The sequence below is a fragment of the Leucoraja erinacea genome, chromosome 7 (assembly GCF_028641065.1).
Source record: "Leucoraja erinacea ecotype New England chromosome 7, Leri_hhj_1, whole genome shotgun sequence".
Classification (NCBI taxonomy): Eukaryota; Metazoa; Chordata; class Chondrichthyes; order Rajiformes; family Rajidae; genus Leucoraja; species Leucoraja erinaceus.
This window is the reverse complement of record NC_073383.1, coordinates 18,204,258-18,227,144: the sequence shown is the minus strand read 5'-3', so window position 1 is coordinate 18,227,144 and position 22,887 is coordinate 18,204,258. Positions and strand designations below refer to the sequence as shown.

Below are 22,887 nucleotides of genomic sequence, written 5' to 3'. Positions count from 1 at the left end.
ATTGTGGGCCGAATGGATTCTTGGGCTGGCAGCTCAGTCACTCAGGCCTGGTGGGCCGGCAGCTCAGTCACTCAGGCCTGGTGGGCTGGCAGCTCAGACAATCAGGCCTGGCGTTCCAAGCACAGGGCAGGCCAAGCCAAACAGTTCATTACATTTTCATTTCATTTCCATTGCCATTGCAGTTTCAAGCACAGGGCAGGCCAAGCCAAACAGCTGATTGCATTTTCATTTAATTTCCATTGCAGTTTCAAGCATAGGGCAGGCCAAGCCAAACAGCTGATTGCATTTTCATTTCATTTCCATTGTCATTGCAGTTTCAAGCACAAGGCAGGCAAAACAACTCATTTCATTTTCATTAAGGGCTAACAAATCATTTATTGCAAGTACATTGCAGACTCACAGCTCAGTTGATTCACAGCCTAGAATGAGAGTCGTGGCCTCTCCCCCGCATTCTTACAGAGTGACTGAGTCATGTTCAGGCATCCAGGGTTTTATAGTCCTGCCCCCCACACCCGCCCCCTCGGAAGGGGCATTATCTTCATCACGGTATTGACAGGCGAGAGGATCTTAAGGTTTTCTAAACACTCATAACTTTTTGATTTTTCATCGATGGGAAAAAATGTCAGGGCCTGCTCAGCGGAGGAGGACTGTGAGTGAGATGGCCAAAAATCATAGAGATATATGGTAGCGCTTTTTCTAAAATCAATATACAGCACAGAAAGGAAGTGGTCAAGATGAGATTTTTAATTATATAGATTTTAAATCATGAGGTGAATAAATAGGGTGAATGCACAGAGGCTTTTTCCAAGGGTAGAGCAATCAAGAACTAGAGGACATAAGTTTAAGATTTGAGGGGACAGATTTAATAAGAACCTGAGGGGCAAACTTTTCACAAGGAAGGTGGTAAGTATGTGGAACAAGCTGCCAGAAGAAGTAGTTGAGGTAGGTACAATACTATTATGTAAAGGATACTTGAGTACAATACAATACAATACAATGCCGTTTATTTGTCATTTGAACCTCACATGAAGTTCAAACGAAATTTTGTTTCTGCAGTCATACAAGAAAAGAACCAAGACACACACCAACACAATTTACACAAACATCCATCACAGTGAATCTCCTCCTCACTGTGATGGAAGGCAAAGTCTTGTCTCTCCCCTGCTCTCCATTCCTCTCTCAAAGTCAAAGCCCCCGGTGGGCGCTAGCAAGTCCCATGGCCACTTAAAGCCGCGTCGGGCGATGTAAGGCCCCACTCCAGGTCACTCTCAACCCCGCAATTCGGGCGGGAGAAGTCGCCGTTGCCGCTGCCCCGCAAAGCGGTCTCCCACCGGGGACCCGCGAGCTCCCGATGTCACCATCCACCGGAGTTGGGTCGCATCCGCGCGCCACCGCAGCTCCCCATGCTCCGAAGCCGGCCAGCTCCGTGATGGTTGGTCCGCAGCTCCGCTGGCTCCGTGACTTGAGCTGTCGTTCCGGTTGGAGGCCGCTCCACGGTGCTAGGCCCCAAAGGCAACGGAGACCCGACAGGGAAAAGGTCGGGTCCCCGTACAGGGAAGATATCTAAAAGTTTCCCCCACCCACCCCCACGCCCCCCACACATACACAGTCAAAAACCCACCACAAACTGTACACTCAACAGGACACTAAAATTAAAAAAGACAGACGGACTGCAGAGGCCGCTGCGACGTCGGTCGTGCCGCCAACCCATGATGGACAAAGTTCATGGATAGGTTCATGGATAGAAAAGGTTCAGAGGGAATATGGACCAAACACAGGGAAACAGGACTAGCTTAGACGAGCCATCTTGGTCGGCATGGGCGAGTTGGTCAAAGATCCTGCTTACATGCTATATGACTCTAATTTTGACTCAAAGGATGTAACCATATTTAGGACAATCAGTACTTTTCCTGAAAGAAGGCAGGCTGTCCAGGTGCATACACTTCCTGCTGAAACATACTGTGCTAAGTGTGACCACTGTTTATTGTCATTGACCATCACATGGCTTTGAAAAGTTATTTCTATCACAGTTACAGGAGCTGAACAGGTAGCCCCCCTTAAATGTCACGATGATGTGCCTCACCAGTTCTCAAGGAGTTCACAGCAACAGCAGACAGAAACAGGCACAGATGAGCAAACTTTGAAACCTCAACGGAAAGATACTCCATTTCAGCACCAGCCACCATTCATGACAGGTAGACTTTATGTTACATATTAAACAAGAGTTCGATTCCTACCATTTTATGTTCATAATCTGGCTTTAAAGAGGAGATGTCACAACAACCTATGTGCTTTACAAATTATTTTTTTTACTCACTGTAGAAAAGAATGTTGCTAAATTAACACCTGCATTAAAGTACACTAATATAATTAGTCAACCCCTTTTGAATTTACAAGCATATTTCACTGTGACCTAGATTAAAATAAATCTAAACTTGTTTTTTTTATATATTAACTTGCCTTCAGTTTAATTTGCTTTTCAGGAAAATTCAAAGCATTGAAGAGGTTTCAGCTAAAATAATCTAATACAATAATTTGTACTAAAGGGAAAAAAGTAAAACAGTTGTAATACAAATAAGTGTTCATTATTTCTACAGTGGCAAATTTGAGGTGACAAAGAAACTAAGTACTATAGTGGATCTGAAGAAGGGTTTCGGCCCGAAACGTTGCCTATTTCCTTCGCTCCATAGATGCTGCTGCACCCGCTGAGTTTCTCCAGCTTTTTTGTGTAACCTTCGATTCTCCAGCATCTGCAGTTCCTTCTTAAACAAAGAAACTAAGTATCCAGCTTGCAAGCACCATTGGAAATTGACTTTTATTGGCATTTCTGTTCCATTGTAATGTTGCCAGAAATGCAATAACTATTTGTTTGAATTTTTCACAAGGTTAAACTAACAAAGTGGGAGCTGCGCTGAGAAGATTCTTGGTCTGAGCAATCTTAGAGTAGGATTCAGGAAAATTGAACAGGAAAAGCATGAACTCCCACATTCAAGGGTGGAAACTAACCATTTGTGATATGAAAATATTTTCGTAATCAATTTAAACTGAAGTTATTTAATGGCACTGCAGGAAAATTACAATGTGGTCATTATGCTATGACAATTTTTTCATTGGATCATTAGTGTACCAAAGTCCTCATGAAGGTTATAATACAAAGCTTCAGAGCTGCTTTCCTCACCCTCTTCAGTTGTGAAACATCCAGTCAACAACAGGAGCTTAGTGCTTTTGAAGTGGCTCTTCGGCATAATAGCTGGCTGGTTTAAAATAGAAACGTGGTATTGATGAACCTCTCAATGAGGCACATCATCAGTTGCCACTTATATGAAACCGTCGCACAATGTTACCAATCATTAAATAGTGGATCTTTGATTCAAACTTTCTCAATCAATGCTGTTGCCGACCAAATGAATACCTGCCTATTGCTTCTTGAAAAATGAGTGACTTTTCATTGAATGCTTTGTTTCCTCAGTTGTCAAACATGGAAATGGACCTTGCTCATCTTTTTATCAATCTAACTCACACGAGGATGTCTCCTTCTACACTCTGTGCTTTCAATTGCTAATTGCCTATCTAAATGTCTCTTACATATAGTAATTGTATCTGATTACAACACCATCTCAAGCAGTGATATCTATACATCATCTACTCTGTATAAAAATACTTCCCCTCAAAACCCCTTTGAAACTATTTGCTCTCAACCTTAAACTTATGCCCTCTTTTTCTTTTTATGCGCCTCCAAGGGAAAAAGATGTTGACTATTTACCCTGTCAATGCCTTTTATAATTTTATATCCTGCCTTAGGGTCCCGCCTCAGCCTCCTTCGCTCCAAGGAAATGAATCGATGCAATCGCACTCCCCATAACTAAAGTCCTCCAATTTAAAATCTATGTTCACTCTTTTAGAGAATACTTGCTGATTTAATGCACAGATGGGACTTTTGGGGAGTGGTTCAAGTGGTCTGTGGGCTGAGTGCGACTGTATTAATACATCCACTGCATCGACACTTACATTAATCCTATCGAAGATGCAAATAACACATAAATATGGTTGGTACTCTCAGCAATTCATCTCCCCTCGTTCTGCTAAATAGTCTTCGAGATGATTGAGCACAGCATGCTCCTCTAGTTCTGCCTCTGTTATTGCGTTTGACATGTCTATCCTTAAAAACATCTTCAACCATTCTGACTGCCCCTTAGTATCATAACCAGAGATCTGTTGCAATGCATTGTTTCTGGACCCATTAGTATTAATCGCAGATTTCCCGTAGAATCCATCCTAGAGCCATTTTTCTTAATTTTGTGCTATCCCTGCTCCTTCGTATGCTAATTTTTCTACCAGCCCTTGATTCTTTCAGTGCCTCCATCACATCATCTCCCCGCCAATGATGAGTCTGAAGAAAGGTCTTGACTAAAAACGATATCTATGCATGTTCTCCAGGGATGCCGCCTGTCCCACCGACTTACTCCAGCACTTTTGTGTCCTCCATCTCATCTGTTCATCAAGCATCCATAATTAAACAATGGAAAGCACAAAGGCATTCTTCAGCTTCCACGTCACATCCATTATTCCTTAGCTTCACCACTTTCCCTATCCCAACACTCTGTCTTGATCAGTTTGGAACCTCTTGTCCAATTTACTGTAGTCTCAAGCTTCTAAAATCATACAGTCACCCAAATGATTCAGTGCTATTTATCCAATTTATGTTGATCCTCAGAAATGTTGAAGTGTTCCCTGTGGTAGGTTTGTAGACTAAAAGGTACTGTAACAATAGGCTCTATACTATTGAGGTTCCTCAATATCCTGCGACCCGAACCAATGATGCAGAGGTAAGCAATTGACAGTAGATGGTGAATTTAAATCAGGTGAACTAAATAATCTGTAATAAAATAGCTGCTATCCATAGATCTGCTGAATAAGCCATCTGGTTTACTAATGTTATTTAATGAAAATATGCTACCTTACCCAGTCTACTCTCTTGTGGACCTGAAGTTACATACAATGCGTTATGTCATAACTGCTCTTTGTAGTGGATAGGTCTCTCGGTGCAAGGCTGTAAGGAAATAGCAAACTAATGCTGACTTTATAAACATGGCCCACATCTGTACTTAGAAAATGTACTATCCAGGGGTCTTGTAGTGTTATTTTCTGCTTCCTCATCTTTATCCACTGGCACTGATATCATACGAAAGACAATTGAAAGCCATTGATCAACTCGTGAAGAATTTGCCACATCTGCCCAACAATATTTTTGCACAGGACACTGGTTTATAGAATCTGGGTTCAGCAGCATTTTTAATAACATGGGCACATCTGTGAACTTGTAAAGCTTTAAAGGAACTGGATTTACTTTTGCAATTACTTTTGATAGTATTGTATTTTCAGGCACTTTAGTAATCTAGCACAATGTTCTTTAGGAATATTTAAAATTGGAAATATTTTAAGTGTTGTTGCCACAGTCTTTATTGGAAACCCATGACTGGGAAGAAGTGCATCCCTTCATGAAGTTGCTCGACCTGATATGATTTTTTCACTGTATCTGGAGTTAAATTATGGTTGAGCATTAAAAGGTTCAGAGCAACTACATTTTACTCAGATTTCAGCGGCTTTCAAAGCCGAGTGATATTTGAGCAAGAGCAGTAGGCAGCAGCTGCACCTCATACACGGCCAAAAGCTCCTGTTATGCAATTCTGACAAGCTGTGGGCAACCTCTGGCTGTGCCCAGGTGCCGAATAGTTTGCCAGGATATAAATGTTAGTTGCATAATCCCCTTTATCTATTAGGGAGAAAAGAGGTTACGTGGACAAGGGCAGAGCAATGAGGCTGGGTAGGTTAGCAGTGAAGTGATCGGGGGGGAGGAGAGAAATGAATGATCGAGTGGGTCTGATGGTTTGCCTCCAATCCTTGGAAGAGCATTTCTGAATTTAACATTTAGACAAATCGTTTTCTTTTTAAATTTGGGAAATAACATGGTAATTGGCTGTAAGGTGGCAGGTCGACTGTAGTTCTGTGACACTGACTGCAAACATGAACCCAATTTTGAGCAGGCCACCCAGTTCAGATGTTTAGTCTGTTTACTGTCTACAAACACAATTGGTTTTGGGGAATAATAAGCACACCCATGTGCCATTCACCAAAACAGTGCTTAGGTGTACATTCTGCACCAAAAAAGTTGGAATTAGAAATGAATATGTATTTTATTTTATTTTGTTGTTGACCTATCCATTGATGTCATCATTTAACAGTGGCATAGACCTTTAGTGGAAATACTTGAGACCACTGGGATTCCCTTGTCAGTATAGCACACCTCTGTATAACTATGGAGCTAGACTTATTTTCTATTTCACAAATACATAGGAAGCAAAATTAGACTAATGTCTAATCTATTTTATTTCCCCCAATTTTCATACGTTGATGCTGGGGTTTTATGAGCTTTATTTTAAATAAACCCTTTTATAAACATCGTTTTTGTTTTTAATGACTTCTAGTAATCATTGTACAACTCTACCTCACTATTTCCTGATGATTCTGTGCCATTGGATATTCTTCATTCATCTTCTGATGCATAAATTACTGCTTTGTTCATGTGTTTTACAAAACTATAGAAATGATTGTTTGCTGGAACCCTTCAACATACATAGAGAATGGTTTGCACTCTGAGGCCTTTGCATTGTTAGTAGCTGTGATCTGGGATCTGGAATTGGCAAGGCCCTCCCTGTGTCAAGTTCGTGTTGGTATTGCCTGTTGAAAAATAGGACAGTACAATGATCTAATGAATGTCACTAACAAGGTTGATGAACTTTATTTGAGAGGGACGGCACAGTGCCGCAGCTGGTAGAGCTGCTGCCTCACCATGCCAGAGACCTGAGTTCGATCCTGAACTTGGGTGCAGTCTGTGTGGAGTTTGCATGTTCTCCCTGTTCCTCTGGATGCTCCGGTTTTCTCGCACGTCCATAAGATGTGTGGATTTGTAGGTTAATTGGCTTCTGTAAATTGCCCTTGGTGTGTGGGGAGTGGATGAGACAGTGGAATAATATGGAACTGGTGTGCATCACTAAACTAAATATGATATTGTTGCTCTCAAAGACAGTGCAAGGTTGGCAACTCACATACTAGGGTATGGAATGTTCAGATGTGAGGGAGAAATAGTGAATATAAGGGAAGATGGCCTTGAAACACAGAGTTCTTTACTGCTGTAATGAAGGAGAATACCCTGAGAAGATTTTCCAATGAAGCCATACGAATAGTTTGGAACAAAAAAAAGACTAATTATTTGCTACGAATATACCATAGGCCTCTTAATCAGTAGGAAACAGACTAGAAATACAGACATACCTCCAAGAATTGCAAGGACTAATTGTATTATAGTAGGAAAAGATTTAAACATTGCCAGAGTTAACTGGAAACACCTCTGTTAGACTTGGTGGGGATTGGAATTTAAAAGTACAAATAGGGGGACTTTTTGAGCCCAGTACATGGATAGAATTATACTGGACAGCACTGGACCTAATTTAGGAGAATATATCTGGACAAGTAATTCAGGTGTTAATGAGAAGATTTTTGAAATGGTGACACTCTATATTATAAGGTAGTTTTGGAAATGACCTGGTGTAAGTAAACTGGGGAGCAGCTACTTGCGGGAAAGTCTACCTTGGACAAGAGGAAGACATTTAAAAAAAAATGAAATAATGAAGGCTCAAGGCGAACATGGTCTCTTAAGAGTGATAAAAGCAAGTCCAAAAAAAACATTGGATGGCAACGATTCAATTAAAAAAGGAACAAAATTACACAGAGCCAGAAATGTTATTTCAGGACTACAGAAACTGCAGGGAGATTTTTTTTTTTAAAAGGGGGGGGGGGGGTGCTGAAATATCAGTGACAAAAAAAACATGAAGTATTTCAATAAGTACGTTAAGCACAAAATGGTAAACAGGGAAAGAGGAAACCCAAGTGCAGACCCAGAGGATGTGTGTGAGGACTTAAGTGAATACCTCATCTCTATTCACTTGGGAGAAGAATAATTCACATGGGAGGGTGAAATTCTGGAAATATTGTCATTAAAAAGGTAAAAAGCATTGGATGTCTTTACAGGCTTCATGTAGGATAAATCCCCATGGCCTAATGAGATGTATCACAGCTTGTTATGGCACACAAGGGAAGGGACTGCTGGGACACTGACAAATCTTTGCCGGTCCCATCAAAGACAGCAGATGACTGGATGAGAGCAAATATGGTTCCTTTATTCAAGAAGTGCAGCCGGGATAAGCTGGGGAATGTGCAGGAAGGAACTGCAGATGCAGGTTTCAACCAAAGATATACACGGCTGAAGAATGTCACCCATTCCTTCTCTCCAGAGATGCTGCCTGTCCCGCTGAGTTACTCCAGCTTTTTGTGTCTATCTTTTATAAGCTAGGTAATTATAGACATTCTTTAATGGCACTGATTTTAAAAGTATTGTTTGGAGGAAATTCATGGGGAATCTTGGTTGGCATGGACAAGTAGGGTCAAATGACCTTATTTCCATGCTACGTGGCTGACTCTATTGTGATTGATTATTATGATTTAGTTAGAGGGGGAAATCCTCTTTAACTACTTTGAATTTTCCACAATGATAATACATTATATTGAGGATAGAGACAAAATGCTGGGGTAACTCAGTGGCTCAGGCACCATCTCGGGAGAAAAGAAGAAGTCTGACGAAGGGCTCTGACCCAAAACTCCACCTATTCCTTTTCTCCAGAGATGCTGCCTGACCCGCTGAGTAACTCAAGCATTTTGTGTCTATCTTCGGTAAAAACTTCGGAAAATTGATGGTGTCAATGGCAAGGAGGATAGTCTTAAGCTACAAATCAATATTGATCAGTTGCTAAGATAGGCGGAGTATAGTATAGTATAGACTAAGAAAGTATTGAGGAACAGAGCTACCTCAACGCTAGGCATCCCTGAAGGTAGTAGCATGGGTAGACAAGACTGCAGAGCAAGCATAAGGGGCATCTTGCTCCCTTAGCCAGAGTGTAGAATACAAGAGCAGGGATGTTTTGGCACAACTTTATAAACCATTAGAAGGCCTCAGCTGCTGTGCAGTTTTGGTTGCCACACTATAGGAAGGATGCAATTATACAGGAGATGCCTTAGAGGAGATTTGTCATGGTGTTGCCTGGGATAGGGCATTTCAGATTTTAAAAACTGGTTGCTGGTTCCATTTTCTGTGGAGCAGAGGCAGCTAAGTGGGTGGGGGGAGGAGATAAAGCAAGATATGCATACAAAATTAGGACAGATAAGTAGTAGAAAGATTTCCCCATGGCAGAGGTGACTAATGTTAGAAGGTAGGAAGGAACTGTAGATGCTGGTTTACACCGAGGACAGACACAAAATGCTGGAGTAATCCAGCGGGTCAGGCCGAATCTCCGGAGAAAAGGAATAGATGACATTTTGGATCGAGATCGTTCTTCAGACTTCATAAACTAGAGGGCATAGTGTTGATGGGGATTCAAGGAAGAGCTTTTCCACCCAGAGGCTGGTTGAGCTGTTGAGCACCTGCTTATTGGTGGAAGCAGGTAGTCTCACAACATTGAAGTATCTAGATGGGCAATATATAAATGGTAATCCAGCAATTTATGACAGTCTCAATAACTATGGTTGCAAGCGGAGATAAATGGAGTTGATGTAGTTGGGTACTCTAGGGTGGACACAGGTGGGGTGTACCCAGATGGGGTGGGCCAAAGGCCTCATTGCTCTGCTCTGACTCCAGTAATATTTTTCTTCATCATTGACCGTGTCCCAATGTTAGGTCCAGAAAGAATGTGGATGACCAAGGATGAGGAACGGGAGCAATGCAATGTATTGAGGCAGCAGCTGGGGGAAAGTAGGTGCTGGAGGGGGTCGGTGGGAAAGAGTGGGCTTGCCTGGAATTCAGGGTAGACCACTTTTATGGAACAGGCATCAAAAGGAGCATCAGAGCAAAGGGTCTATTGCATTTTTCTGGGGTAGGGACCTGGAACACTATCTCCAGATGGCCAGGAGAGATCGATTTTGTGTGGAGTTCCCATTCTTTTTAGATCTTTAAAAAAAACATGTGCCACGGGTTCTTGACTCTACCACACACTGCCGTATCCATCTCCAACTTCTGCCCACAACCCTGGTGATTCTCCCATAGTGGTCTTACTCCATGTAAACTACCCAATTGGTCTTCCATTGCTTATGCTTTATATTCGTGTGCTCTCTTTGTTGCCCATTGTCCCCTTGTGCAGGCTTTTAACTGCAAAGCCCATCTCTGGAGGAACAAAACCAAACAACGGTCAGAAGGTCTGCTGTTAGTAATAAAGATTGATCTTGCATCTCACACAGGGGTCGAGGCAAGAATCACCAGTCAATCATTACAGACTGATAATCATCATCATTATCCACATGAAGGTGTATAATAATCATCACACAGAATTATAGATTATACAAAATGCAAAGAAATAGCACACAGCAAAACAAATTAAAAAAAAAAATCTTTCCAATAGCACTTTGAAGCATGCAACTGTTATTTGTTCAGACATCTGTTATATTGCTGTTCTTCATTTGCAGGTCTCTTCATTAAATCATTGACAGAACTTAATGTGTATGTGTTATTAAAGAAACAATATTCCAAATGTTCTTCAATCCCCCAGATAGTTGTACAAGAACTTTAGAAATTTGCAATGAAACCTAGGTTCATATTTTCTTTACTTACCTGGGTGTTATTAAATTCTATACATCTAAATGATTAAAATCTATTTGGAACATAGGAAATGAAGTCTTATCAAGTATTTCAGTTTTTTTCTCCACGTTGCTTAATGATTGTTATTTTACATTGAATTTTTTTAATAAGTAATGTAATTGCAAAATGCAACAAATGTTGAATATTTAGAGATGAGTTGGATGTTGGCCCTTGTCACCCCAGTTGCATCTTTAAGGTGAGTTGTAACATTTCTCGAGCAGAGATGATACTCATCTATGGGACCAGTGGAATTAAGATGCATTTGTTTAAGATGTTAACCAAAAAAAACTTTCTATTCACAGGGTAAAGCCTAACTTTAATTTTTTTATGGGTGTTACATTGTGGGTCTGTGCTGTACTGTTCTTTTGACTGGAAAGAGAACTGATTCCAGTTGCCAATGCTCTTTTGCACATTTACAGGGGTGAAACTTTTAAGGAGCAAAAATGAAACGCCATTCCTCGAGGAAGAAGAGGCAGCATCTGAAAAAGAAGAGTGGTTACCAAAGACCAACTTATGAGCATCTCGAAGGGAAGTTTGCTGTCTTTGAACAGAGAAAGCTTTGTCGATTATCCTGCTTCAAATCTGACGAATGTTTCCGGGCCCTCAGCTCATCACCTTCAAGAAGTCTGGGGCTTAGAAATTTACTCGTATAAATTCACATTGGACTTCAGTCCAGGAAGCAATTCTCACACAATCAGAGATACAAACACAAATATGATTGTGTTGAGCCAAAATTCAAACCTGTCCACCATAAATTCACTTTGTAGTCACTTTGCCAATAGTAATAATATTGACATTATTGGTATTGTTAAATGAATATTGATGTTTATTATTCTACTTTGATGCAAATCTAACCTACTGTAAATAAATATTCAAGAGATCTAAATAAAGAATGAAAATAAATTGACAATTCAATATTTTTCTCCCACAAATTCCTCCAAATCCTAGATTGCACCATTTGGCCAAAAATAACAGAAAACAAAGTTAAATAATTGGAGCTAGAAATTTTAGAGAACCTTTAGTGGCATAGGAATGGTACCGATGCCAGGATTTGGTGTACAAAGACTTCAGGTGTAGCAGAGAAGTCAATGCATCTTTATGGTGGAGCACACTGTGCCATCACTTTCCAAGGCTGGGATTGCAAAGCAGCAGGAATGATTGGGTTATGGAGGTGGCGAGGAAGGTAGTTGATCAGTGGAAACATAGAAACAGAGAAACATAGAAATTAGGTGCAGGAGCAGGCCATTCGTCCCTTCGAGCCTGCACCGCCATTCAATATGATCATGGCTGATCATCCAACTCAGTATCCCGTACCTGCCTTCTCTCCATACCCCCTGATCCCCTTAGCCACAAGGGCCACATCTAACACCCTCTTAAATATAGCCAATGAACTGGTCTCAACTACCCTCTGTGGCAGAGAGTTCCAGAGATTTACCACTCTCTGTGTGAAAAAAGTTCTTCTCATCTCGGTTTGAAAGGTTGTTAAAGAAAGGAAGAGGAAGTTAAAATAAGCCATACCATCAGAAACAGTGACCAATAAACAAAACACCCCCAATACATAAACATCCCAGACCTTCCCAGTTTGGTAATGCAATTCAAAGGATCTTTTTGTGCTAAGAAAGCTCCATATTGGGATCCCACTGGCCAATACAATTCAAGTAATTCTCTCAATAAGCTGCACAACGAATAGCATTGTTTTCTATTTCTCTTTGCAAACCGCCAGTCACCCTGACAAAGTACCCAGTGAAGTTTGAGATGCAAATCAAGCTAGAAGATGGTCATTTTTCGAGTTTTCTTCCGAGTAAAAAATAAATCTATAGATCAAATTTTAAAAACAAGTTTGTGCAATTAGGTTTCCAGGTCTAGATGGCATTCAGTTTTGGTTTTCAAGATACACCGTGGAAACAGGCCCTTTCTCCCACTAAGTCCAGGCCGACCAATGATTACACATACACTAGTTCTACCCTGCACACTAGATGGCATTCCCCTTCTCTCCCTCAAAGGTAAGTGGCAGCTTGATAGCAAAAGTAGCTTACTCTACGCTTCATTCTATGCTGTAAATTTGGACATTGATAGGATACATCAATATTATTGCTTATTCCTGCAAAATATGGCAGGTGGATTTGGGAGAAAGAAAAACTTAAATTCAGCTATCTGAAACAACAAAGCTGGTAAATTTCCAGTTTTAGGGAGGTGTATGGATTTCTTTTTAAAGATTCAAAGCAAGAAAACAAAACTGTTGGCTTGTATATTTTCAGTTTAGGAAAAATGTCACCACATATTATTCCTTGTGAAATAGGATGAAATAGAATGTGGTGACTGTCGAGTCGCCGACAGTCGCCTGAAAAACCGGCGACTGGAATGGCAACTGTCAGATTGGAACACACACACACATCGCTTCCTTCACCAGCCTGTTATGCAGGCGGGGGACAGGGCAAGCGGAGGGTGCGCCGTCTGAGTGAAATTCACATGGTGCAAAGCCAATGTGATACAGACACACACCGCGATGAACAGGAAGATTGGCGCTGTAATTAAGACAGCTAAAGCACAGTGTATTGGAAGGGTCATGTAAGTCCTTTAAAAGAGGGGGCAGAGGGGGGAGACAGGAGGGAGAGGGAGAAGGGGGGATGGAATGGGGACAACTTTTAAGAAGCCAGAGATACACGACTGTGAAGCTCAGCAGACATTAACATTACCGGTCGGTTATCCTTGGTTCTGAAAACTACTGCTTACGTTTTTTTGTCCCATTGAGCCAATGAAATTCACTGGTCAGCACTAGCTACAACCTTCAATCTCCTGGTGACCCACTACCACTGCACCAACGGCATGAGAATTCTCGCTACCCTCCATGGCGGCTTCATTCTGGTTGCCGCTAATTTTTCAACATGTGAAAAATTTGCGGTGACCATAATGAGGTCGTGACTAGTTCCCGGAAAGCAGAAAGTCCTCACGACCATGAAGGCGACTCCCCGACAACCACCCATGAACATGTGGCAATCGCAGTCTCCTAAAAAGTTCTCTAAGTGGGACAGGCTAGATCGAGACATTTGCTGTTGACTCTTTCAACTAATTTCAGGGCTGTTTGATATTGACTTCCCTGTGCCAAGTGCTCAATAAAATCAGAGTAGCTCCTATTTCATTCTTTATTCTGCATCAGGTCATCGGAACCAGGGAAGTGGTGATAAAACCCGTCTGCAGTCTTGTTCATGATCCTTCTTCCAGCAACAGCAGCGCTGGGCCTGGTTTATAATTGGTATATTATTGTTTTAAATGCCCTGTTGGAGTTTCACCAAACAAACCAGACTGCCAAGCTCTAGTGTGGTGGGGCTGGCAGTAAGCCAAGTATATCTTAGAAAGCCAAGTTAAGTGACCCAGACCTCATGCTGGAGATCAGGGGCATTGCTAAGTAGTTTTGTCTACTCTACACCCAGTTGAATCTCACTTTCAGAGTAGAATCTCGCCGTTTCTCTAACAACTAAAGATTATTGCTGCCGAAAGTTTAAAAGCACACACATTACATGGTGAATACAAGTTTAGTTTAGTTTAGAGATACAGCGTGGAAATAGGCCCTTCGACCCACCGAGTCCACGCTGACCAGCATTCATCCAGATACTAGTTCTGTCCTACACACTGGGGACAATTTACAGAAGCCAATTAACCAACAAACCTGCACTTCTTGGGAATGTGGAGGAAACCCGAGCACTCGAAGAAAACCCACGCAGTCACAGGGAGAATGTACAAACTCTGTCCAAACATCACCCATGATCAGGATTGAACCCGGGACTCTGGCGTACACAGCCATTGTGAGATGAAAACTATTAGATAACTGTACTTCATGCAAAATACTTCTAAATACAAGATCTGTGCATTAATATTAATGACTCACATTTTCCCCAGCCCTCACCAAGGGTATAACAAAGATTCAAAGGTTTCTAAATCTATGTAGCAACAGGTTTGGATGCTGGCAAATGACAAGAATGCTGTGGAAAACAACCTTGATATTATATTATTCTCAAAAGTGAATTACTAAGAAGCGAAATACAGCAAACACTTGTTATGATGAACCATAGTGTGTGTATGTGTGTGGGGGGGAAGGGGGGGTATTTGTCATTGCAGATTGTCTGCTATAACCAAGGAAGGTATTATAATTGTATGTAGTTGAAACAAAGAACTGCAGATGATGGTTAATAAACAAAAAGACACAAAGTTCTGGAGTACCGCAATGGGTCAGGCAGCATCTCTGGAGATCCTGTATAGGTGACGTCAGGATCCTTCTTCAGACTAGTTCAGTCTGCTGAATATTTCCAGCACTTTGTGTTGTTTCACCTTGAAGCTAGGTGGTGATGCCGTTGGTCTCCACCAGCTGCCACACGGTTCTGTTGACATGGCCGTTGTTGCGGCTCACGTTGTAGCCCCTGGTCGGCAGTGATTTCTTCCAGCCGCCGTCACTGACAGGACGCGATGGGTCACCGTGGGACGTGCTCCCCTCTCACCACCTACCATTCTTTCCTGTCGGCCATCGCTTTGTCTGCTCCTTGCTCCATCACTGCCTACTCTTTCTTCTCCCATTGCTTTGTCCACTCCTCCACTGCCACCTCCTTCTCCTTCTCCTTCACTTTAGCAGTCGTCGACATCTTCCAGTGTTGATTATGTTGCCGATTCCGGGGGTGGGGAGAAGGAGGAGGTGATGGTGGAGTTGGGTGGGATTGGGTGGGGTTAGGGGTGGGGAAAAGGCCGAGTAGCAGAGCGACGGGGGAAGGAGGAGGTGGTGGGGCGGACAAAGTGGGGGGCAACAGGAGGAAGCGGCAGCTATTGAGAGAGGAGGGAGCCCCACGATGACCGAGCACTTCCTGTCATTGGCAGCAGCCCGAAGAAAGTGATGGCCCCAGGGGGCTACAACGTGAGCCCCAACAACAGCCACATCTACTGGACCATGCGGTGGGTGAAGAAGGGGTCACTGTTGAACCTTGAGAGATTGGCTAAACCTGTGCCCTCCGGTTCCATATTCCCTTGCGCTTGAGGAAATACTCTGGACCCGAATTACCCTCTCAGCCTCAGCATTCACCTGGTGAATCTTTCTGAACTCACTCCTGTTCTCAATCATACAGACGTCAGACTAGAAATGTGTTGCCTTCAATGTAACAAGCTAGGCCCAAAGACTGCCTCAGTATCTTGCTTCGCAGTTTGACAGCAATTGCCTACTGTCGAATCTGAAACAGACTTACTGAGCGCTATCAATGTTAGACACTGACAATATCATGAATCATTTTAGCTGGGATCCAGATCGACAACAGGGCTGCACATTGTTGTCAGCTTATCCCACTCCAATGCCCCTTTCCCCTGCCCCACTGGCTCAGCTGAAAATCAGGAAGACCAATTGGTGTTGCTTCATTAAAAATGAGGCCCATTCTCGTCTGAAGAAGGATTTCAGCCCGAAATGTCGCCTATTTCCTTCACTCTATAGATGCTGCTGCACCCGCTGAGTTTCTCCAGCATTTTTGTGTACCTCCATTCTCAATCAGGTCGGTGCTTGTCCCATCCCATTTAATGCAGGGATGATGATCACAAACCTTCAGAATTCTCTCCTCCAGAGAGCTCAGCCACTTAATGTATTCGAGTTGGGATAGACAGATTTGTATAGACCTCAGCAGAGTCAGGGGTTAAGGGAAGAGGCAGGAAGTTGAGCGGAGGCCAAGGTCAGATCACCCATGATGCTACTCAACACAGCATCAGGAGGAAGGGTAAAATGGCCAACCTCTGCTGCTGCCTCTTAGGCTTTTCAATGAATTCCCGAGCCAAACTGAATATTCCTCTACCCTCCCGACAGCCACAAACCTCTTTAGATTGGAATTGGAACAGAACAATGGAACAGGCTATTTTTGTACAGGTTTGTAGGTTAATTGGCTTCAGTAAAATTGTAAATTGTCCCCTAATGTATTAGATAGTGTTAGTGATCGCTGGTCAGTGCAAACTCCTTAAGCCAAAGGGCCCGTTTCCATGCTGTATCTCTAAAGTCATTTAGCCCACTATGTCTGTACTGACCACAGTGCCAAATTAAACAAATCTAATCAGCCTGCCCATCGTCTAAACCCCTCCAGTCCCTGCCTGGTGAAATGTTTCTTAAACGTTGCTTTCCTAGATATGAAAGTCGTATGTGCAGAGACACAACATAATTGAAATCCTCAGGACAAAGTGTATCAAAATGCCTTTGACAAGGGCCCACATAGAGATTAGTGTGCAAAATTAGAGCACATGCTATTGGAGGTAGGGTATTGACATGGATAGAGAACTGGTTGGCAGACAGGAAGCAAAGAGTAGGAATTACTGCAACTTATCCTTTTCAGAATGGCAGGCAGTGACTAGTGGGGTGCTGCAAGGCTCAGTGCCAGGACCCCCGTTATTTATAATATATATTAACGATTTAGACAAAGGAATTAAATGTAACTTCTCCGAGTTTGCGGATGATACAACGCTGGGTGGCAGTGTGAGCTGTGAGGAGGATACTATGAGGCTGCAGGGTGACTTGGATAGGTCGAGTGAGTGGGAAGATGCATAGCAGATGCAGTATAATGTAGATAAATGTGAGGTTATCCACTTTGGTGGCAAGAACACGAAGGCAAATTATTATCTGAATGCCGTCAGATTAGGAAAAGGGGAGGTGCAAGAGACCTGGGTGTCCTTGTACATCAGCCACTGAAAGTAAGCATGCAGGTGAAGCAGGCAGTTTAGAAAGCAAATGGCATGTTCACCTTCATAGCACGAGGACCTGAGTATAGGAGAAAGGAGGTCCTACTGCAGTTGTAAAGGGCCCTGGTGAGATCACACCTGGATTATTGCGTACAGTTTTGGTCTCCTAATTTGAGGAAGGTCATTGGTGCTATTGTGGGAGTGCAGCGTGGTTTCACAAGGTTAATTCCCGGGATGGCGGGACTGACAAATGTTGAAAAAATGGATCGACTGGGCTTATATTCACTGGAATTTAGAAGGAGGACAGATTAGAAACATATAAAATTCTTAAGGGATTGGACAGGCTAGATGCCGGAAAAATGTTCCCGATGTTGGAGGAGTCCAGAACTAGGGGTCACAGTTTAAGAATAAGGATTAGGCCATTTAGGACCGAGATGAGGAAACACGTTTTCACCCAGAGAGTTGTGAACCTGTGGAATTCTCTGCCACGTATGGCAGTGGAGGCCGATTCACTGGATGTTTTCAAGAGAGAGATAGATATAGCATCCGATTCATTGGATGTTTTCAAGAGCGAGTTACTGTAGATATAGCTCTTAGGTGATATGGTGAGAAAGCAGGAATGGGATACTGATTTTGGATGATCAGCCATTATCATATTGAATCGAGGATGTAACTAGTAGAGTGGATAAGGGAGAACCAGTCGATGTGTTATATCTGGACTTTCAGAAGGCTTTCGACAAGGTCCTACACAAGAGATTAGAATGCAAATTAAAAGCACACGGTATTGATGTGGATAGAGAACTGGCTGGCAGACAGGAAGCATGGAGTAGGAGTAAACGGGTCCTTTTCAGAATAGCAGGCAGTGACTAGTGGAGTGCCGCAAGGCTCAGTGCTGGGACCCCAGCTATTTACAATATATATTAATGATCTGAATGAGGGAACTGAATGCAAGTTTGCGGATGACACGAAGCTAGGGGGCAGTGTTAGCTGTGAGGGGGATGCTAGGAGGCTGCAAGGTGACTTGCATAGGTTGGGTGAGTGAGCAAATGCATGGCAGATGCAGTATAATGTGGATAAATGTGAGGTTATCCACTTTGGTGGCAAAAACAGGAAAGTAGACTATTATCTGAATGGTGGCCGATTAGGAAAGGGGGAGATGCAACGAGACCTGGGTGTCATGGTACACCAGTCATTGAAAGTAGGCATGCAGGTGCAAAGGCAGTGAAGAAAGTGAATGGTATGTTAGCATTCATAACAAAAAGATTTGAGTATAGGAGCAGGGAGGTTCTACTGCAGTTGTACAGGGTCTTGGTGAGACCACACCTGGAGTATTGCGTACAGTTTTGGTCTCCAAATCTGAGGAAGGACATTATTGCCATAGAGGGAGTGCAGAGAAGGTTCACCAGACTGATTCCTGGGATGTCAGGACTTTCATATGAAAAAGACTGGATAGACTGGATAGACTTGGCTTGTACTCACTAGAATTTAGAAGATTGAGGGGGGATCTTATAGAAATGTACAAAATTCTTAAGGGGTTGGACAGGCTAGATGCAGGAAGATTATTCCCGATATTGGGGAAGTCCAGAACAAGGGGTCAAAGTTTAAGGATAAGGGGGAAGTCTTTTAGGACCGAGATGAGAAAAACATTTTTTACACAGAGAGTGGTGAATCTGTGGAATTCTCTGCCACCAAAGATAGTTGAGGCCAGTTCATTGGCTATATTTAAGAGGGAGTTAGATGTGGCCCTTGTGACTAAAGGGATCAGGGGGTATGGAGAGAAGGCAGGTACAGGATACTGAGTTGAATGATCAGCCATGATCATGTTGAATGGCGGTGCAGGCTCGAAGGGCTGAATGGCCTACTCCTGCACCTAATGTTTCTATGAATATCAATGCTGGTTCGAAGGGCCGAATGACCTACTCCTGCACCTATTTTCTATGTTTCTATGTCTAAATAAACTGTAGCTGAAGGCATTTACAATTTATATTGAAATAATCCACTAAACGTTTTTCTGAATAGAAAGTAAAGGCACAAATAAGCACTTTTTTTTTTTACCATTTGCTGTCAACATTACAGCTCACCAATTTAGTCCGATTCCTTTGAACTTCCAGCATTAAATATTGATGCATTCATCCAATTAAACAAGATCACAAATAATTAATGAGCAAACCATATCCAACAAGACACTGGGAGCAACAAGATAGAAAGTGAATCAGCAAATAATAAGTAGATATTGAAAAATATGTTTGCAATCAGATGGCGAATATGGTCTTCCTCTGTAAAGATGAACAGGATTAACCTATTGTCAAACTATTAACCTATTCATTTCAACCATCTTCCTCAGTACATTCAATCATTTCCATTTACTCACAGCACTGCCTGCTCAAAACTCCAGGAGCATCCTTACACCTACCCACCTGTATCACTATCATTTCTCCCCCTTGGTGAGATACATAATCCCTCAAATTCCCCCGAAACGTCACATCTTTTCTTCCAGAGATGCTGTCTGAACTGCTGAGTTACTCCAGCACTAGGTTTCTATTCCCTAAACTACAAAATCCTTATTTTCGCCATTTACACACCCATCCCCTTAATCATTCACTTTGGACTTTCAATGACAATAGATAATAGACAATAGACGTAGGAGTAGGCCTATCAGCCCTTCGAGCCAGCACCGCCATTCAATGGGATCATGGCTGATCATCCCCAATCAGTACCCCGTTCCTGCCTTCTCCCCATATCCCCCGACTCTGCTATCTTTAAGAGCCCCTTCGAGCTCTCTCTTGAAAGTATCAAGAGAATCGCCTCCACCTTCCTCTGATGCAGAGAACTCCATACTCATAACTCTCTCAACAACTTTCTTATGATGTCAGAGGCTGAAGGAAGACCTGACAGTATAAATAATGAGGATGTGCATAGATAGGGTAGACTGTCATAGATAGGTTAGAGAACCTCTTTCGCCAGGAATGAAATGCCAAGGACTAGAGGGCACAGCTTTAAGCTGAGAGGGGCAAAGTTCAAAGGAGATGTGCGTAGCACGTGTTATTTTCAAACCGAGAGTGGTGAGTGCCTGGAACGCGCTGACAAGAAGATGGTGGAGGCAGATATGATTACAACATTTAAAAGGCTTTTACTGTAGAGAGACACATGGATGTGTAGGGAAGGGAGGTGGAACGGATCATGTATAACAGCAGAGACTAGTTTATCTTGGCATCATGTTCAGTGTGGACATTGTCGGCTGAAGGGCTGGCTCCTATGATGTCCTGTATCCTGTGTCCTACAGTATGTATTAGAATGGAAGTCATGCACGACCCCCAGGGACTTCCCAGGGAAGCCAACAGTTAACCAATTCCATGCCATCTCCATTCTTTAATTATGACCAGAGACTCTGCTAATTAATTTCTCCATGATTACAATATCATTGTTTATTTTATCATCTTTTGTAGTTCCTCTCAATCCTTATAAAAGACTCATGACCTGGAGCAATCCACAGTTCATACTGTACATACAGCCTCTTTCAAGTGATGCAAGAGCTGCTTTGCAGTGGTCCTTGCTCAAGGTCTTGCCACGCTGTATTACTGGGTTGTCCAATTCACTCCAATATCCCAAAAAATAAAAAGTAATTCATGTTGCAACAATATTTTTTAAAAATTGATAGGAAGGCAGGGAGAATCAAATTGCTGTGGGTGTGCCTGGGAAACAGCACAGACTTGGTGGTCGCGAGGTCTGTTTCCATGCTGCATGACTCCATGAACTCTACAAAACCTCAGCTCTCATAAATTCATAAGATAGGAGCAGTATTTGGCCACTCGGCCTATCAAGTCTACTCCACCATTCAATCAGGGCTGATCTATCCTTCCTTTTATGGAATCTAAGGGCATATGTTGGTCTGGACAGCCATTTTCCAGTGCTCCTCTGTCAATTGGAATTAAAGGACGTCCTTCTAGGAAGGAGACAAGGAGAAATATCTTTAGTCAGAGGGTGGCAAATCTGTGGAATTCTTTGCCGCAGAAGGCTGTCGAGGCCAAGAGTGGATATTTTTAAGGCATCGATAGAGATTCTTGATTAGTACAGGTGTCAGAGATTATGGGGAGAAGGCAGAATGGGGTTAGGATGCAGAGATAGATCAGCCATCATTGAATGGCTGAGTAGACTTGATGGGCTGGATGGCCTAATTCTGCTCCTATCCATTATGACCTGATGAACAGTAGAAGGGGGAGTATTGAGGTGGTTTCTGGGTGCAGCAGTTACAACCGCTGCTTTTCATTTCCAGTTACTCAGGTTTGATGCAGACAAACCTCCACAGGTGCTGTGTGGCGTTTGTACATTCTCTGTGACTGCATGGGCATCCTCCTGGTGCTCTTCATTGTAGCTCCATCATCCAAAGGACACATTTGCATATTGTTAAGTTACTGCATATGACCCCTTAGTGTAGCCAAGTGACCCAAAACTAAAGAGTTAGATAGAGCAACTTGAGACACAATGTCCTGGAGCAACTCAGCGAGTCAGGCAGCATCTCTGGAGAAAGTGGATGAGTGAAGTTTCTTCCATATTATCTAAATGGTGGCCGATTGGGAAAGGGGGAGATGCAGCGAGACCTGGGTGTCATGGTACACCAGTCATTGAAGGTAGGCATGCAGGTGCAGCAGGCAGTAAAGAAAGCGAATGGTATGTTAGCTTTCATTGCAAAAGGATTTGAGTATTGGAGCAGGGAGGTTCTACTGCAGTTATACAGGGTCTTGGTTTCACACAGAGAGTGGTGAATCTCTGGAACTCTCTGCCACAGAGGGTAGTTGAGGCCAGTTCATTGGCTATATTTAAGAGGGAGTTAGATGTGGCCCTTGTGGCTAAGGGGATCAGGGGGTATGGAGAGAAGGCAGGTACGGGATACTGAGTTGGATGATCAGCCATGATCATATTGAATGGCGGTGCAGGCTCGAAGTTACCAAATGGCCTACTAATTTCTATAATTTCTATGTTCTATGTTCTTGTACCTTGCCAAAAGACATGTTCATCCCTCACCCACTCCCTCCTTTCTCAAACAATATTCACCATGTTATCAGGAACACAGACCATCTCAGTCACACAATAGAGTGGTGTTGTCCAGCCCTCACAGCTTAGAGCATTTCACATCTTCCCTTAGCAGAGCTTCTCCTTCATTAACCTTTCTACAGGGGTAAGCAAATTTATATTTGAATATACAAGCACTACAGGTTGACACTTGAACGAGAGTTCAATGGAAGAAAATTATATTCACGTTAAATTAATTACCTTCCTCACTTTAATCTGCAGCTATGATCAGGGCAAGGCCTTGTGTGAGCACTTTACCCTCTCCTCATCTTCCATCTGTCTCTCCAATCAAAGCAAAATTATACAAGATTAATTAGCACATATAAAGCAAAGCCAGAGGTAAATAATATAGACAACCTTGTTCTTTCAATTATTATGGCCATTGAGGC

The 22,887-nt window shown here is 42.7% G+C and overlaps 1 protein-coding gene across 3 annotated transcripts in view; it reads left to right on the top strand.

Moving 5' to 3' along the window:
- The window catches only part of ppp1r1c (protein phosphatase 1, regulatory (inhibitor) subunit 1C), a 102,801-nt gene extending 91,145 nt beyond the window's left edge, over positions 1 to 11,656 (top strand). For 2 of the 3 annotated variants that reach the window (XM_055637856.1, XM_055637855.1), the window contains exons 6-7: positions 2,031 to 2,195; positions 11,161 to 11,656. In XM_055637856.1, coding sequence (XP_055493831.1) covers positions 2,031 to 2,195; positions 11,161 to 11,258 — 263 coding nt within the window. In that variant the 3' untranslated portion in view covers positions 11,259 to 11,656. The remainder of the gene's footprint in view (positions 1 to 2,030; positions 2,196 to 11,160) is intronic. The other variant, XM_055637859.1, reaches the window with a different exon arrangement.
- The last annotated feature ends 11,231 nt before the right edge of the window (positions 11,657 to 22,887 follow it).